At 45.7% G+C, this 17,241-nt stretch overlaps 2 protein-coding genes across 5 annotated transcripts in view; one reads left to right on the top strand and one right to left on the bottom strand.

Moving 5' to 3' along the window:
- Positions 1-577: 577 nt before the first annotated feature.
- Positions 578-16,550, bottom strand: LOC135912655 (uncharacterized). The gene is made up of 8 exons (XM_065445144.2): positions 16,326-16,550; positions 14,482-14,531; positions 11,155-11,236; positions 9,722-9,750; positions 7,659-7,713; positions 7,137-7,180; positions 6,596-6,689; positions 578-833 (listed from the first exon to the last, which is right to left on the bottom strand). The coding sequence occupies exons 1-8, from the start codon at positions 16,375-16,377 to the stop codon at positions 712-714; spliced, it is 528 nt and encodes a 175-aa protein (XP_065301216.2). The 5' UTR covers positions 16,378-16,550; the 3' UTR covers positions 578-711.
- The window catches only part of LOC135912653 (neprilysin-1-like), a 52,844-nt gene continuing 40,044 nt past the window's right edge, over positions 4,442-17,241 (top strand). For all 4 annotated transcript variants that reach the window (XM_065445139.2, XM_070522254.1, XM_070522255.1 and 1 more), the window contains exon 1: positions 4,442-4,736. The gene's annotated coding sequence lies outside the window, so the exon portion shown is untranslated. The remainder of the gene's footprint in view (positions 4,737-17,241) is intronic.

Raw genomic sequence — 17,241 nt, 5'->3', positions numbered from 1 at the left:
AAGAGGAAGACAAACGTATTTTCCTATTTGTCCCAGTGCGTTCTATATTTCGCAGTAACATGGAACCGCTCCTAGCCAGGTCTCAAACCCTATGATTGTAAATTGAGTTTGGTAATCAGCGTTCTCTAAAGCGCATGGAAGTCTTCGGAAACGGGCATTTGAATCCCTTGCCCGAGGAAATGCGTTCCTATATTTTTGTCTCGAGAAGTAGCACTGCCGGCGTGAATGGCATATGTGCCTCATGACTTAGGGGAGATGTCTCAAAAATGAGCCCCCCCCCTCCCCCCCCCCCCCAAAAAAAAAGTCATAGGAGCCAGATGTTTGCCCACACCTATACACGGTCAAACTGCGCACCTGATGCAAGTGTTTTAGCTCTTGTCACAACAAAAGCAATAAAGACCAAAACATTTATTACGAGAAAATGCCGTTAGTGTTGGATACATCGAACTGCAGAATTATAAGGTTAGTAGCGGATGACCGACTAACCATGGGCCGTCAAAGAGATTGATCCACTCATCCCGCCTGTGTTGTGACCTGTTCATTACGAACAAAAATAAAATAAAAACAAACAAATAAGTGAACTTCGAGTACCTCGCGGCTTTATTGTGATCGCACGAAGTGACCCCAATCCGTTCACATGGTTAAGCATCGGGCCTAGCCTTGTCGTTGGTGTTCGGCACAAAGGCTGGACGTCTGATGTGACACTTGTGCTCAGTTCAGAGCGACAAGCGCGAAGCTCGCCGACCTACAGCCGTCGCAGCAGTATTCAACGCCATATAACGTGGCGATGCTGTTAGGTCCGCAGGCAGGATACCGGTCGCTGTGCTTCAGACCTGCGCACGGTATTGAAGACATAGGATTGCATTTGAGAAAGTATTTTACCTTACTAGGAGGTTAGACATGATATAGAACCTTGAGAAAGAGTCACTGTTCGTATTCTGCTTTTGTATAATTCCTTGAAGTGCAGTAAATCGCAAAATGTTACGGACTGTAGTATCCGAGAAAAAGAAAGCTGAATATCTCCGCAGCTTCGAAGAACAGTCTCGCATTCGGTTTTCAGGCCAGTATACTTGTACGTGCGAACAACTTACAGGTGTATAGTTGTATGCTTTTGCTATTGATGGTGACATGCACTGCTTGGAAATTCGACGTCTACTCAGATCGCGCTGCCCGTAAACTTTTGCGGAGTACTGTACGTATCCGCGGAGTCACATAACAGGACAGTATTAAGATTTTTATATAACAGTTATTACGACGAAAGGTAATTTGCCAGACATTTATTTTCGCATCGAGAGAGACACTCAATGGCAATAGCTGCAGCGCAGCAGTGATTCACTGCGGCGCGGGTACGCTTTGCACATACGAAACTTTAATTTCACCTATCATCACTTTTATTGCCACTTAAATTTCTTTGCGCTGGATGACCACGCTCACTAGTCACTGCTAGTGTAGCCCAAGAGTTCCGACGTAGCTCTCTGATGTGGGCGAAATATAAGTAAATATATGGAGGATGCAAGTGACAACTGACAGTTCCGACAAACATGAAAGGTTCAGAAACGCATCACCAAGTAAAGCACATAAGCTTGAACGAGGCGTGTTCTGACCAGGCACATTCTGTGCAGCAGTTTAAGCCCGTGTTAAAAAAGATTCTGCACCTCCGCTATTCTTCAAGCGAAGCTTATATTGGCTCACAAGGTTCGTTGTCGTGGTCACGCAAAAACTCAATTGCTCCCAGAGCAGAGCAGCAGCGGGAAAGGGTGCTTTGATGATTTGAAAACTGCGGCGGCGCCGAATTAGCAAGGATTCCAGCTGCAGAGGCGCGCGCTCACGCCACGCGCGCAACCAATCAGAGCCGTTTCGCTTTCGCCGGGGAGGGAACGAGCAGGAAAGGATGTCGCGCGTACTGCGCCGGCTTCGTTTTCGTTCAGTTCAGTCTCGCAAAACGGATGCGACGGCCCAGCGATGTACGTTGCCCCGAGGAAAGGGCAGCGTTCGACGAGCAGCGGCGAGAACTAGCCTACGAAAGGGCTCGCCATTGGCATGCCGATTCTGTCGTTAGAGCCGCCCGAGCCCACGCAATCTGACAGCCACGAGAAAAAGTCCCCAGCTCAGGGAGCGGGATGCCGAAGCAATCCGGCACCATTAGCTGTGTCTTACTTAACCGTGACGAAGGTCAGTTGCACGTGAGACAAGCTTCGCTTACCCCAACTTCCTGGTAAGGGAGGGCTTGGTCATTCTCTATTTTTCTTCCAGCCGGCCTTTACCTTTCCTGATTTGTCTTTTACGTTGTTTTCAACAATTTCGAGTGGCTGGAGATTGGCTAGTTCTCCCGGGATGTCATCCTTAAGTAAACGACGAAAATAACAAGGCGCGCCGAACGAAGTTCAAGTGGAAACGGGCTGAGAGTTCGTAAAGAAGGCAGCTCACAACGCAACCACTAGGACAAAGAAAACCGAGCGTGCAGAAACCCTATACGCACTTGCTTAATACTTCACGATTCGGAAGCCCCCAATGAATCATTGTTGTTCGTATAATTGGACATGCAATACGTTTGTCTTCGAGTACGCACACTCGAGACAAGGGACAAATGTCTGTACAAGCGCAAAACGCTGCAGTCGCTTGCTTCCACGGCTGCTGCCAATGATATGCTAGTGTGGTACTCCGGAAATGTGAACATGTGGGCTGCTTTCTTTATGACGAGGTACGGAGTAAAGAGGCCCCACCAAAGGGCCGTCTATCCAAAATATTAAAAGTAAACTTCGGCGAAGAACAGTTGTCAGAAATAGGCAAGCAAAGAAACAAGGCTAAAAGGTGAAGCGGCGAGTAAATTAAACATCACATAATTCAGGCATAGTATACAACATATCTTTTCAATATTATTGCTTTCTTTTCGGCAACCGAGAGGGAAGAATAGTTGCAGCCAACACGATTGGCGTGAGATACGCATCGCCAACGGCCGTGCCTAGCCGAAGGCATAAAATTTGCCGGAACAAAACTGCTGCGCCCTCTGTCGCTGCTACAACGAAGATAGGCGTGTGGGAACTGTGTTTCACTTGTAGGTTATAGTTTCATCCTAACAATTACAGAGGGCACCAGGGTTCCGTTACAGCAGTTCGACATTATTTACTAGGCATCGCACAGGTTGTAAGCGACGCGTACATGCTGTGCAAAATTCGAATGCGCCAGAATTTAATGAAGTTTGACCATAACATACGCCTACAGAAATAATGCACGATATTCAATACCATCTGAACTTTCATTCTACTGAAATCAACAGAAAGTCAACAGAAAGTAAAAGAAAGTAAACAGAAACGAGATTATCTCTATAATCATTTTAGTAAGGACTGCAGCGATCGAAAGAGCCACGTGTACTTGGCGTTCCTATTGATGAAACAGCCTGCACTTTTTCGTGCGATATCGCACCACTGTTCTACGAAGTGTTCGCAGCACTACGGACAGCGTGTACTGCGCAGTTACACCTAGGAGGCAGCTGTGTGAATGGATGATGTACAAAATTGGAGACAGCTACGTAACACTTAATAACACAGTAAGACACTCGGATTATTTTCGATATTAAATGTTCGCGCAAGGCGCCCTTTGTATTGATTGCTATAAACAGACGGGGGTCGAAAGCATATTGGTTTCTCCATTCCTGCTACACATACAAAAAAATAGATTATTCGATGAAGTATGTAGGTACAAATACATACGGGGCGTTTCAGCTAATTGTAGCCAGAGTTTAAAAATATGCCGATGCACTCTAAGACGACGCGACAAAATGAATGTCAATTGATCACTTTTGGATGTAGTGTGTCACGCTATTTTCTGTATTTCGCTTAATTAGACAATTAGTCAAGATTGATGAACCAGCCTCTGAAGCAACCAAGTTAGGAAAAAATTCCGATTAGAAAGTTGCAGAACGGTTTGCAAAACGCCCGAATAAACACTTTGTGTCTTTCTATCCATGAAGTATTAGTGTTCTTAAGCTTACTGCAGATGCCCGCGAAATGAAAAAAAAAAAAACACCGCGTGACATGCCCGCTTGCACGTCGTGATTGTACCGCTCCCAAGCGTTCCGCGCACAAACGTAGCACAAGATCCATCTAGATAGGTCGCGATGTTTGGAACGAAAAGCGCGCCAAAACCTATCGCCAAGGATATCAGTTAGTGGTGCACGATTGAAGCGTGACTAGGTGAAGGGGGGCCAAACACTGAAACTAGAAAACCTACGTGAAAGAAAAAGTTTTCGAACATTTTAATCAGAATACTGTCATACGATTAAATATTCCATTCCAAGTATTTTTGCTGTGCTAAAACAACAAATGTAGAATTTTTTCTATTTCTCAGTTTAATATTAGTTCGTTCTTGGTGACCCCTACCAACCAGTGATTCTGGCGCAAGACCTGACAAGGCTGTGCGAACCAGCTACTGTGTAGTGCGAAATGGCCTCGCTCACTTGAACGCGGTGGTTTCATCCGAGTTTCCTTATTTCCTTGCGTGTTTGTTCAAAGTGTGGCGTGCGCTCCAGTTCAAATTTCGCGTGACCTAGCGCACGGCATTCACTGGCGAAACCTGCGAGTGCAGGTATCTTTGTTATCGTGCAAGTTCACGCGGCGTATCAGACGCGCTTGTCTCGTCGAGACCATAAATGCGGAACGCTCTGCGAAGAAAGGTCGCGCTACGTTCGTTTACTCCCCGTAACACAGGCTCTGAGTGTCCGACGGGCAGCAGAATGAGTAAGTCGAATGTTTTCTGAATGATAATGTGCGGCAATGTTGTCTTGTGTGATAACTGTTGCATGTGAATAGATGGTGCCGCAAGGAATTACGAATGATTCTGTGAAAAGAATCCGCATATGTTGCTATACATTACGACTGTCTGCTGGCCACAGTACTCTTCATGCATTGGAACATGTTTTGTTTGGTCAGTTATATTGGTCGCATTATTCTAGACGAATGAAAGTGAAGTTGCTTTTGAAACCTCTGGGGCAGTGTCATTTATTTCTATACTATTAGCTCACTTTCCAAAGGAAGTTACTGGATCAATTGCCGTCAATAACAGCCTAATTATGTTCACATTAAGGCACATGCCACTCCTATACTTAAAGGACATGCTGAAGTTTAAGCTGAGGCGAGCTTGCGACTCGCCTCAGCCTCAAAAGGAAAATGACTGCTGGCGTAGCGGTCGAAATGCCGGACGCTAAAGAAATTGAAACGCGCCAAGCAGCATAAGAACTTGACGTCACTGCCATTTCCGGTTGTGACGTCGCTTTTTTATTTATTTTTTTATTTTTGCTTGCTGTTACTTGCTCCCACGATACGTAGATGGCGACGGTTGCAACGGTCCGCCATTTTCTTGACACGTGGGCTCCTACGGAAGCTTCGCCACCAGTTTACATATACTTTGCATAACATTTAGTCGGGTGTTTTGCCGCTGCGTCTGCTCATCGCTATCATGAACCGCCGCGAGGGAAGCACATCGCTGGACTAAGTCGCACAACCAACGCCCTTTTATGTGGCCTTTTATGTCGCCTTTTATGTGGCAGCACACCCTGATAGATGCTATGTTGGTTAGTACGCGGACAGTTTGGGAGCGCTGCAATCACGCTACGCAGCGGGTATGTTACGTGGTTTGTTCTTGTATTTCGCGGGCATCCGCAGTACGCTGAAAAACACTAATACTTAATAGAAAGCGCGCTACAACTTCATAACTGAAAATTTTCGCGTAACTTCGTTGCTTCAGACGTTGGTTCAATAATCTTGACTAATTATCTAATTAAGCAAGATACAAAAATAGTCTGACACACTACATACAAAAGGGAGCAACATGAATTTGGTCGCATCGACTTAGAGTGCATAGGGATATTTTTTGAACTATGGCTAACGTTAGCTGAAACAACCTGCATAATTAGGCGGCGTTAGGGGCATGTACACGTGAAGTCTTTTGCGCACCACTGAAACAGGGCCACTGTCTTCTACGCGTTCCAAAAGCCGGCGTTCGATTTCGCCTCGCGCGATTGTCTAGGCTGCGCCGACATCGCGGCCTAGGCCAATCTCGTCCAATCGCGTGAGGCGAAATCGAACGCCGGCTTTTGGAACGTGTACAAGATAACGGCCCAGCGGCGGCGTCACTTCGGCCCGTGCCGGACAGAAACTCGCCGTTGATTTGTTTACGCGCTTCGTACGCTGAGCGAACGTCTTCTAGTTGCGTAACTCCCTAATTGAAAACTGTTGACTGCATAGCAATGCGAGTCATGTGCAATGTGCAGTCATGCAATGCGAGTCAGGGGGTCATGTGCTTGCGCCGTATCTCGGCACTGCCTCCAGCAATAGAGAGATTTAGATTAGGGGGACGCAAGCGTTGGGTCCCCCGCTAACGCTTGGGGCCACAGTACTGAGCGTGCGCGGAACCGGTCTGCGCATGCGCAGTAGCGTGGTCACCCCCCCCCGCTCAAGCCCTAGCGGACCGCAACGCTTGCGTCCCCATACTCTAACACTCTCTAATATCGCAGACATCGTGTGAATGACGCAATGTGCGCGACGCCTGCTGCCCTGGTCACGGCTGTTCATGACGCGCCGGAAACGCATAGACTCACAGGTGACGTTGAAGTGTCCATAGCAGGGGCACTTGTAGCAGTAGACTGTGTTGAAGGCGTACGCACAGGTCTCGTCGTCTTGGCACACGGGAGCCTGCAATTGACGGTTTAAATTGAGAAGCAAATGTAAGGCCCCGACGCCTGGTTCTCCAAAACCAGAAAGTCGTTTACAGCAACAACAGCAGCAACAAAAGAAGAAAGACAGCGACATCTGATTACCTAGGGTCTGAAGCCATAGAAATAAACGATGGCACATACAGGAATAAATAAATAAATAAATAAATAAATAAATAAATAAATAAATAAATAAATAAATAAATAAATAAATAAGGCTAGCAGGCGAGAGTGCTTTAACCTAGGCAACAATGCAGATTCGCTGGGAGGGCACCGAGAATGGCGCATTTGCCCCACTTTCCGTTTGTTTTATTTTTAGAGACCGCTGGTTAATGCACATGGTTGGAACAATGAAACTGATCTCTCGTTTACAGGAGGCCACGGAAATGCCTTTTCTATAAAGACAATATAAACATGAGTCACTCACATTTTCCGCACCACATCTGCTCTTGGTGTCTTCCAGAAATAGACCTGCAGAATAAGAAACGCACACGGCACGATTAGGCACTCGCGTTGGCTTTACTTTAGCCGAGCGTTAAAGCGTTTCACCATCATCATCAGCCTGGTTACGCCCACTGCAGGGCAAAGGCCTCTCCCATACTTCTCCAACAACCCCGGTCATGTACTAATTGTGGCCATGCCGTCCCTGCAAACTTCTTAATCTCATCCGCCCACCTAACTTTCTGCCGCCCCCTGCTACGCTTCCCTTCCCTTGGAATCCAGTCCGTAACCCTTAATGACCATCGGTTATCTTCCCTCCTCATTACATGTCCTGCCCATGCCCATTTTCCAGCACTCTTCACAGCGAGCGATTGACGATGGTGACTCACACTTGACACAGCATCCATTGATAGAGAAGAAACAGCTTTTCCGACAATGAGCTCGTTGTGACAACCAGCATAGCGAAAAGACATAGATGCATATACTGTAGAATGTCTCGGCGACTCACATTCGTAGGGAGAACTCGGGCAATCCTTCAGGCGGCAGGTGTAGCCATCAGAACACTGAGTGTAGTGAGGGAAGGAATAATAACAAATGAAACGTTACCGTTAGGTTCTCGAAAGAGGCCTACTTAGCTAGACACATGCGAAGTGAGAATTCAAATGTGTTTCTTCATCGTGCGTAAGGTCACAAACAATGGACGAACACGTGCGCATGACCTTTCTTAATCAACTGAGAGGGATTGTGCAGAGAAATATGAAAAAGAACGTAGATTAACCTCTTAAAGTTCGCCGAGGTAACGTCAGAAAAATATTCGCTCGCCTGATTTCGAAATGCCGAGAGAGAGAGAGAGAGAGAGAGAGAGAGAGAGAGGAACGGCAGGGAGGATAACCAGAGGCGAGCGTCCGGTTTTCTGCCCCACACTAAGGTCGGGGATTTAGGGGTTGCAACGACGACAATGAACGAGAGGAGAAAAAAAAACGAACAAGAAAAAAAAGAACAGAAAAAAACGTAAACAGGTAGCAGAAAAGGCGCTCCCATCACAGGCGTTCACAAACTTTGTACAGTCGATTCGTCGCTCTGTGGTGGCGAGGAAGCTCCAGTAGCTTCGCCTTTCCTGAACCCTACGCTAAATGGTCTGTCATTTCCGAAAGATCGTTGTTTAGAGCGCCTAGACACGTGGTCCACAAAGCACACCTCAAATTCTTCTCACCTATGGGGTTCGCCTATCGTGTGTAGCACACATATACTCAGTGTGTTGTGGTGTGCTTCTTCTGTTTCCGCTTTTCTTTCTATCCTGTTCACGCGGATGGCCGTTCGTGCCACTTTCAGGGGACGACTGCTAGTCTGCTGCGGTTTCTTTTTAAGTGTTGTGCTTGTGTGTTTCCACAATTCATATAAATATTAAATATTGGAGACGAGGCAATGAAAGGGTTGAAATATGGATCCAAGATAAAAGCATGAGGCAACGCCATGCACATGTGCACAGGCGATTTAGGCACTTTGCTTGTCGTCCCTTGAGTCAACAAGAGAGAGAGAGAAGTTTAATTATACGAAATGCTGAGAGGTCGGCCTGAGGTATATTCTTCTAGCCAGCTACTCGGCATTGGGGGAAGAGGGAAAGAAAAAGGGAAGAAAGAGGTGCATGATGGGTGAAGATGACGATAGAAGGAAGATGTAGAACATACGGCAAGCAATTTAGCATGCTGAAAGTCTGCAATCCAGGCCTGTAATGTTTAAAAAGTTCGGTTGAGTCAATAATATCGCAAAATACTGGGTCAGCCAAGTTGTGCAATAACAGGCAACATAAGCTGAATTGTGCAAACAGCAGTCGAAAATTAGCGAACTGCACACGCACCGGTTAATTTGCATCTGTATCGGGATAACGATATGCAGGGAAAGCAAAGGCAGGAGACCTTCCAATGTCATGGGGCTTGCATGCGAAAAATTCCCTTTGGGAAAATAGGATAGCCTTCCCCACGCGTAATATGTGGTGGACAATATAGTGTGTAGTTTTGTGACCCGACTCCTAGTTCTTTTTTTGTGTGTGTGCATTGTACTTAGCGTACTAATATGGCCCGAGTTTGAGTTGCAGTATTTAGTGTTTTACTTATCACATGTTTTTAGGGCACTTCTGCGACTTTTGTTATCATTGTGAGTCAGTGCCGCTTTCATTGTGCTTTAAATATAACATCTCTCAATTCGATGTGCTGTACAATAGCCAGAGTGACTTTTGCAAAACACAATATTATGTATTCAGAAGGAAGGTACTAAGGTGGTAGAGGAGGGCGTAGGGGAGGAGGTGTTATGTTGCCGTTACTCTTTAATCAGAGTAGATTATAGTTGTATGCATAATTTGTTCGCATTTGTTTGCGCCCGTGCATGTGTTGTCATCTCTCGAGATTTGTTAATCGCGGACACTGCTCACACAGACCAGCTAGCCGGAATGACCCGTTGCTAACTTGCACGTGTTTGTTTACTCTGTCGGTTCGGCGAGTTCGACAAAGTTGAAACAGGTGTTTGTTGTCGCTGTGTCCACAATTACAAAGCAACAACAACCAAGGTACTCACGGAGCAGGATGTGTCGGATACGTCGATACCTAAGAGCAACGTAAAGAAGAAAACACGTGTTGAAACCACCATAAATTCAACTCGTCACTGTTTTCTGCAACAGGTTGTCTTGACCGAAACATAAGATGGCCAGCTTGCGAGCCCACGATACCGCGCATGCACCGCTGACTAACTGCGGCTCGCTCACTCTGCATATGTAATGCAAATGCCACGCGAGTGATAAACGGACGAATGACGACGACAAACCTCGCTAAATCGAGCAAACAGGAATTAACGACGAAAGCCTGGCACGTAGGTATCGTGCATGGTGTTTTGAAATTCAAACTAGGCGGGTCACAGAAGCAGGAAATCTCCCACGGTCTACGTGTCACCATCTGTTGCCACAAAGAAGAAGCGTCAGCCAATGTTCCGGTTCTATGGTGCTAGACGTCCCTACGTTGCAAAAGACCTTCACGCAGACAGTTCAGCGAGCGCGCAAAGCCGGTCCACCTTGAGTTGGTTGCTTCGCGGACATTTCCTGGTCGGCGTATGTGCGTGCATATATATATATATATATATATATATATATATATATATATATATATATATATATATATATATATATATATATATAATCATTAATTTTTAGATTTTAAATATATTAAAATTTCACGAATATATACTGCATTAAACCCCTATGCTTTCCTGGGCTTCATTGCCTGTTGGCATTAAAGTTAGGCACACACGCTCGCACGCACACACAGTTTGGAAAAGAGAAGCACACCTACGAAAAAGGCATGTTTAACGGCTTACGTTTCGGCCGTGGCAGGGCGTTCGGGAGAGAAACCTTTTTCGCAAGCGTGCTCCTTTCTAAACTAAGTGCATACTGAACCTACGGAATATTGTGCTTGAAATTATATTTATTAAAGACGGGGCCACTAACGTCATGGAGCGCATTGAGTCGGTTTACACGCGGCAAGATGGTGGCACAGATCCATATGCACTGGCAAATCCATAGAGAGAGGAAGAGAGCGAGAGAGAGAGAGAGAGATACACTCTAGATCAGGAACGCGAAAGAACTAATCTTATGGCTGTCCTTTGCCAGACACACAAGTGTTAGATATTTTATTTCCGCGCCTGTCAACAGTCGAATGGCCTGCTCCGTAGTACATGTTGTCATAATGACACTTTGCTGACAAAATGAAGACCTTCCCGCTATTTGATCTTTAGGCACTCATCTTTAGGTCACAAAATATTACATACGACAGAAACTTGGAAGAAACTCGTTCCTAAAATATGAAATCAGCAAGGCAACATGAAAGAATAATTGATTATGAGCATTTTGCAATTGCGTGAATGAGCAGTAGTGAAATAAAGGAGCAAAAATATGATCTCCGAACAAGTTTCCAAACAAACGTTTTCTCTCTCTCTCGAGTGAGCGAGAGAGCTCTTACAGTAATTGTAGCTGTCGCAGTAGCTGTTCACCGACATGTTGTAGTGTGTGACGCAGCGCTGGCCGCCAGAGCAGTCAGAATCCTGCGTACGAGAAATGCGTTATCGACGCACGACACAAGCTTTGCCGTGGTTTACACTCGGCTAGCACGATTGGCGCGAATATGTAGTCATTTACGTAATGAAGAATGGTCCCAGTGTTTGTTTAGACCTTTGTTCTTGCGACTTTGGCAAGAACAAGCCTCTAAACCAATCGTCATCTCGTTTTGACGCGTCAGAGAGCAGCAGTTACAGTGTCATGCAGGCACTATCGTTCCTTTAGAGCGGTGTTTCTCAAACAGCGGGTCAGGACCCTTTTTCTGAGGGGTAATGGCGGGTACAAACTCTATGTACATTCTGCTTTCCGGAGCCGATATGAATTTTGAGTCTCGGAATATACATGTTCATCTCGAATAAAACTACGTAGAAAGAGTATCGGCACCGAGGCCGACGGCTACTGTGGGTAAGAACACCACCAGGAAAGTTAGCCAAGAAATTCGGGATGGTTTTGCGTGGGAAGCAATGAACATTATTTATTCACTTCAATTCTCCATCTGTCCGTTGCAGTACATCGGTCTAACCTAAACTGCATTTTGATATAATTTTACCGACGATGAGATGCATGTACACTATTGAATGTGTGCATGCGCTACTAGATTTGAAGAACTGCATTATCAGAAAATAATGGAGAATATAATTACCTTGATTGGTTGCTAATATTCAATAGATGACCCTCCTTCTTGTATACAGGCAATTACACGGCTGTATAGTTTCTGGATACCTTCCTGGAAGTCCTTACCGACAGTATAGAGTTCTTTCATCATAGCCCTTTGCATATCCAAAATTGAGTCGAAGTGTTTTACTCGCAACATTATTTTGACCTTCGGAAAGAACTAGTCAGCTTGGGCCAGGGCAGGTGCATCGGGCAGATGATTGAAATATGTCACCTGTTTTTTTTTTGCCAAAAATGTCTGTAGTTAAATAGTTCAGTGGAGCGGTGCATTGTCGTGCAACAAGAGCCAGTCACCCGAATGAACCATTTCCTCACGGACCCATTGCATTCTCTGCAGAAAGCAAGCTAAAATGTATCTTTACATCGTAGCATTCAGAGTTTGTCCTTCTGGAATGAATTCTTTATGCACAACACCTTGCCAGTCGAAAAACACCATTGGCACTGCCTTCACTCGTGATTTCTGGATGCGGAGTTTTCTTGGTCGTGGGGAATTCTTCTCTACCCACGCTGATAATTGTCTCCTTGTGGCAGGCTTGTACGCGTGGAAGAGCGATTCATCACCAGTTATGATTTTCTTAAACCATTCTGGGTCATTTTCGGCCAGCTGGGTGGACCCCTGACACGCAGACACCCGGTATTCTTTTTGCTCGGCTGTTGGACTGTGGGGCACAAATCTGGAACAAACTTTTTTCTTCTGTATATCTTGTTCCACGATCTTTGGAGCAGCATCCTTACCAATGTTCAAGTCTTCCGAAATCATCGCGAGGGACTGACAACGATATTAAACCAGCTTTTCCCCGCACGCTTTCAACATTTTTGTGACTTTGAAGGTTCACCAAATGGCCAGGTCTAAGTTCGTCCTTCACCGGATTTCGACCCTCGCCAAAACAACGATTCCATAGGAAAATGTTCGCTCGAGAAAGAGCATCATTGTTGCAAGCTGTTTAATCAAGCCCATGGTCTCCGTGGCTGGTTTGCCAAGTTTTACGCAAAACTTTATGGATGTTCTCTACTCCTCTTTACTATGCATGACGAAAAAACAAAATACAGTTCCCTGAAATCACAAACTCAGAAAATTCATAACACAAGTTCGGGTATTCTTCACACAACTCACAACGCACTCGGCACTCAACGCTACACACAATACCCGCTTGGTGGCTCCACCGGTTATCTTACAGTGTTGCCAGTCATCAGAAAGTAAATCGTCAAAAAGCTAATAAACAGAGAGGAGGGGTGGTGTTGTCGTGGATTTGGTACTGCTAAAAATGGTTACGTACTGGGAAATGTTTGAGAAACACCGTTTTAACAGGACACTAAAGGGAAATGCTAAACAAGCTTGGACCGCTAAAGCATTCTTTCAAAACTACTTTCGTTAACTTGGCAGTGACCGGTAGATTATGAGCACAGATAACATCGATGAAGGTTTAATTTTTATTATTTTTTTTCGTTGTACTCTGGTCATTCTGACTCATCAGACGTTCTTGCAAATTTTTATGTTTGTTATTTGGCTCTTCTCTTCTGCCTTAGCAACTGTCCTCTCGCGGCAAGACATGCCTTCCCTTGTGAGAGGTAATTAACGCAGCTCGAATAATTGCAAAGCGAAGTTTTCTTTGCGAACGCTCCCAGCCATTCCTGACCATGGCTCCTGCTAGTGCAGTGTATTCTCGCAGTAAAAAAAAAATAGAAAAATGTACCTACCCGATGGTGGGGTCGAACCTCGGGTCTCCTTACGCAGCAGCCCGGTACTCTAGCGCTAGGGCGCAACGTCACTTGTACTTCTAGCAATCAAGTAGCCCTTTCGGATGATTCCAGTGTGCGCAACATTGGGCACAGCCTGTGTGCACCCCTGTTCCCTTAACGCCAAAGACTCGGTGATGAAATGGGAAGAATTTATATAATTGAAGATCGCAGGGAGGAGGCCTTCGTCCTGCAGTGGACATAAAACGTGCTGCTGCTGATGATGATATAGCACTAAATTAACCTCTCCACGAAAGCTTCGCTTCACAGATGTCAATGTATGCGTTAGATCGGCCTAATTTTAGAACGATAGCTCTACTGCTCCAGGTACGAACCCGGAAAACACCTGGTTCCGTAAATCTGACCTTCAAGCTCAGCCAAGGTCAAACTGGGGCTGGAAGCGCCGCGTGGCCGCCCATATCCTGAAAGCGATCTGCGATGCGGACAAAGTGTGTAGAGTGGTGGTAGCTTCGTATGCGCTGGGCTTTCGACGCTATAGTTCGCGTTGAAGCCAGACGCAGCAGGAAGGTCAATTCGCTCGCTGTTGCTGCCACGCCAAGCAGCGTCTGTGCACTTTCCCTAAAGCAAGCAAAACCGGGCTATCACTCGACAAACTTGGTTTAACCACGTTCAACCACGACATTTTTTTGTATTTTTTTGCTCTTGAGTATCGCTAGATCAATCCCTAAAAAAAAGCCCGACCAATGAGATGAGGTATATTCAGTATTTGGTGGCAATAGGAAGAGAAAGAAAGCTCAATTAGCGTACCCTAGTTAAGAAGCGCCTCAATAACTTGAACCATAAAAACGTCACAACTCACCGATGTGCATGTGGGAGGCGCGCTGGCGGCACATAAATGCAGCACAGCCGCTAGAAGCATGGGAGAAAACGATGCGATTGATGTTAGAAAGCACGAACAAGTTCCTTTCCTTAGTAAATAAAATACTGCTCACAGGCACCAAATTGTGTTGCGTAGCCAACGGAGCACCGGACAATAGAAGGCGTACTAGTTTACTAGTTTAGGCGTACTAGTTTACGCGGATGAAGTGTTTCTTTCGAAACAGTATTTTAGTTAATTTTGGGGTAACACGTTGATTGTTAGAAGTTGCATTTCTGTATTATTTTATGACGGCACACCAGCAATGGTAAGACAACATGACGTCACAGGTTTCAGAGCTTTGTTTTTTTCATTTCTTTTAGCCATTGTCCCTCAGTAGATTTTCTTGAAACTTTCGAAGTTCACTGTATATCCAATGTGGTCGCTGTTTAGCGACTGAAAAATTACGCCGCCAAGTCCATGACGTCGCGGCTGGGGTGGTCCGAAGTATGTGGAGAGGGGGAAGCAATGGTAGCGACCATCGGAACTCATCGGACCAGCATAAAGGCAGGCCAGGAGCAAACGTCAGAAAGACAGAGCGCTTTCAAGTCTCTCGGGGTTTGCTAGTCTTTAGTCCACTGCGAATTACGGTGGCGAACGACATGATGACGTCCGATGCCGTAATTTCGACAAATAAGTTTTCTGACACCGTAAGTAACCTTGCATGGCAGTACCGACCTTATCGATTCTCGAGCCTGATCAGTTAATGACTGACGTCGCGTTGTGTGTACCTCCGAGAGTATTCACCTAGCACAAAGCTATGATCTCGAGGTCTGTTGAAACTTCTCTTGAGCGAAGAATGGTGCCAAGTCGATCGGCGGCTCACGGGAAGGGGAACTTGTATCGTATTATGCTATCGAAATTATGGTGCAAGACTTCGCTACAGTAGTTTGACTCGGCAAGAAACAGAATATGCACAACGAAAGAAGCACTATAGAACGATTCAGGAATACGAACTATCGTAGCCACATTGTTGGCTGTGGATTCGTAAACGTGGTCGCTTAATGAATGCCTGAAGCTGTAAAACGAACAAAATTTAATACTTGGGTTCTACGTGCCGAAACCACGGTCTGATTATGAGGCAGGCAATAGAGGGGGACTTCGGATTAATTTTGACCACCTGTGGTTCTTTAACGTGCACCTAAATGTTAGTAGAAGGGTGATCTTGCACTGCGCCCCCATCGAAATGCGAAGACAGTGGTCGGGATTTGATCCCGTGATCTAGTGCTTAACAGCGCAACATCAAAGCCACTAAGCAACCACGGCGCCTACATCAAGCTGTAAACGAAATTTCTAAGAAATTTGCCTAAGAAAGAATATTGGCCATGTTGATCACCCCACCAAAAATAATTTTTAAGAATCAGTAAAAGAAGACAGCCGCTGCGCCTTTCTCTATTGTCGAGGAACAGTGTTTTCCTTCTCCCCCTCATCCGCCCCCTGTGAAAAAAAAAAGAAATTAAAGAACTAATTATTGGTATCGCCACTGCCATTTTCGTGTTATTGGTATCATTATTGTTTTCTTTTTGTCCAAGACAGTTTTTTCACGTGGAATGCGCTGAGCGGCATTGTGCAAATGGTTGGTTAGGATAACGCGGACCGTAAACGCTCTGCTAAAATATATCTTTTGACATTGGACACCACGTGACCGCACGCGCCATCGGCTGTCACCACGGCCGCCCAACGAAAGTTATTCTGGAGCTCCTCTTAACAAGTTCGCTGAAAAAAAAAGAAGAAAAAAGAAAAGAAGAGAAAGGAAACCAGTAAGCCGCCATGCAGTGAAGACGTACCCAAAGATGTAGCGAAGCAGACGACGGTGATTGGGAACTGCCTGAAAACCATGGCGCGGCGGCAGAATAACAGACGAAAGACTCGGAATACGCCGACTAGAAAACACTGATCGCACGGGGTGTTGCGAGCTAAATAAGCAGGCCGTCGATCGCAAGCCACATGGACCTTCGTTGCTCCACCAGGTGGCCAGCCACGTGCCGAACATTTCTATCCCTGATTCATGCGAGCTTTTCTAAGTACTGGATGGCGTAGCGCTTTCCGGTGTCGGCGTCGCACATGCGCGCACGGAAGCTTTAAACGCGCATGCTTTCAAATGTTAAAGAAAAAAGGAACGGTAAACGAGAAACGGTGTGCTAGACAAGCTTGCACACAGTCTGCAATGGCATCCGTAAGTCACGAATGGTTTAACAAAGGTTTAAAAAAAAAAACCTGCAAAGGTAGAGAGTGAAAGAGCGCCTTGTTTTTCTCGACGCCAGTGTATGTGGCAGTGAAAATCATTTATGTGAGAGTATTCTTTCGCTCTGCATTGGTTCATGTTACTTTAATGAACCATTCGCGTGGTACGCATGTCACTGCGATGAACTACAAGATTGCGCAAGCCTTCACGCTTCTGAAGTAGCGTCACCGCTATTTCCATGTTTCCCAATGCCGTTTTTTTTCTCGGAAATATCGTCGCTGCCGTATCGGAAACGTGGCGTCCTTAAGAGGAAGCGTTATCTCGGGCCCAACTATGACGCGGCCTATTCAAATACATGTAAACGCAAAAACGTTTTTCTGAGATAACGACTCGGCCGATTTGAATGAAATTAGTTGCATTTGAGAGGGAAAGTTAAATTATAGTGACTGCTGGAAGCGGAATTTCGATTTAGGGCTTGAATTTTGTTAAAAAGATTTTGAAATATTCTACCGTTTGAA

Source organism: Dermacentor albipictus, chromosome 7, assembly GCF_038994185.2.
Source record: "Dermacentor albipictus isolate Rhodes 1998 colony chromosome 7, USDA_Dalb.pri_finalv2, whole genome shotgun sequence".
Lineage (NCBI taxonomy): Eukaryota > Metazoa > Arthropoda > Arachnida > Ixodida > Ixodidae > Dermacentor > Dermacentor albipictus.
Note: the sequence above shows the minus strand (reverse complement) of the source record. Positions and strands in the feature narration are given on the sequence as shown.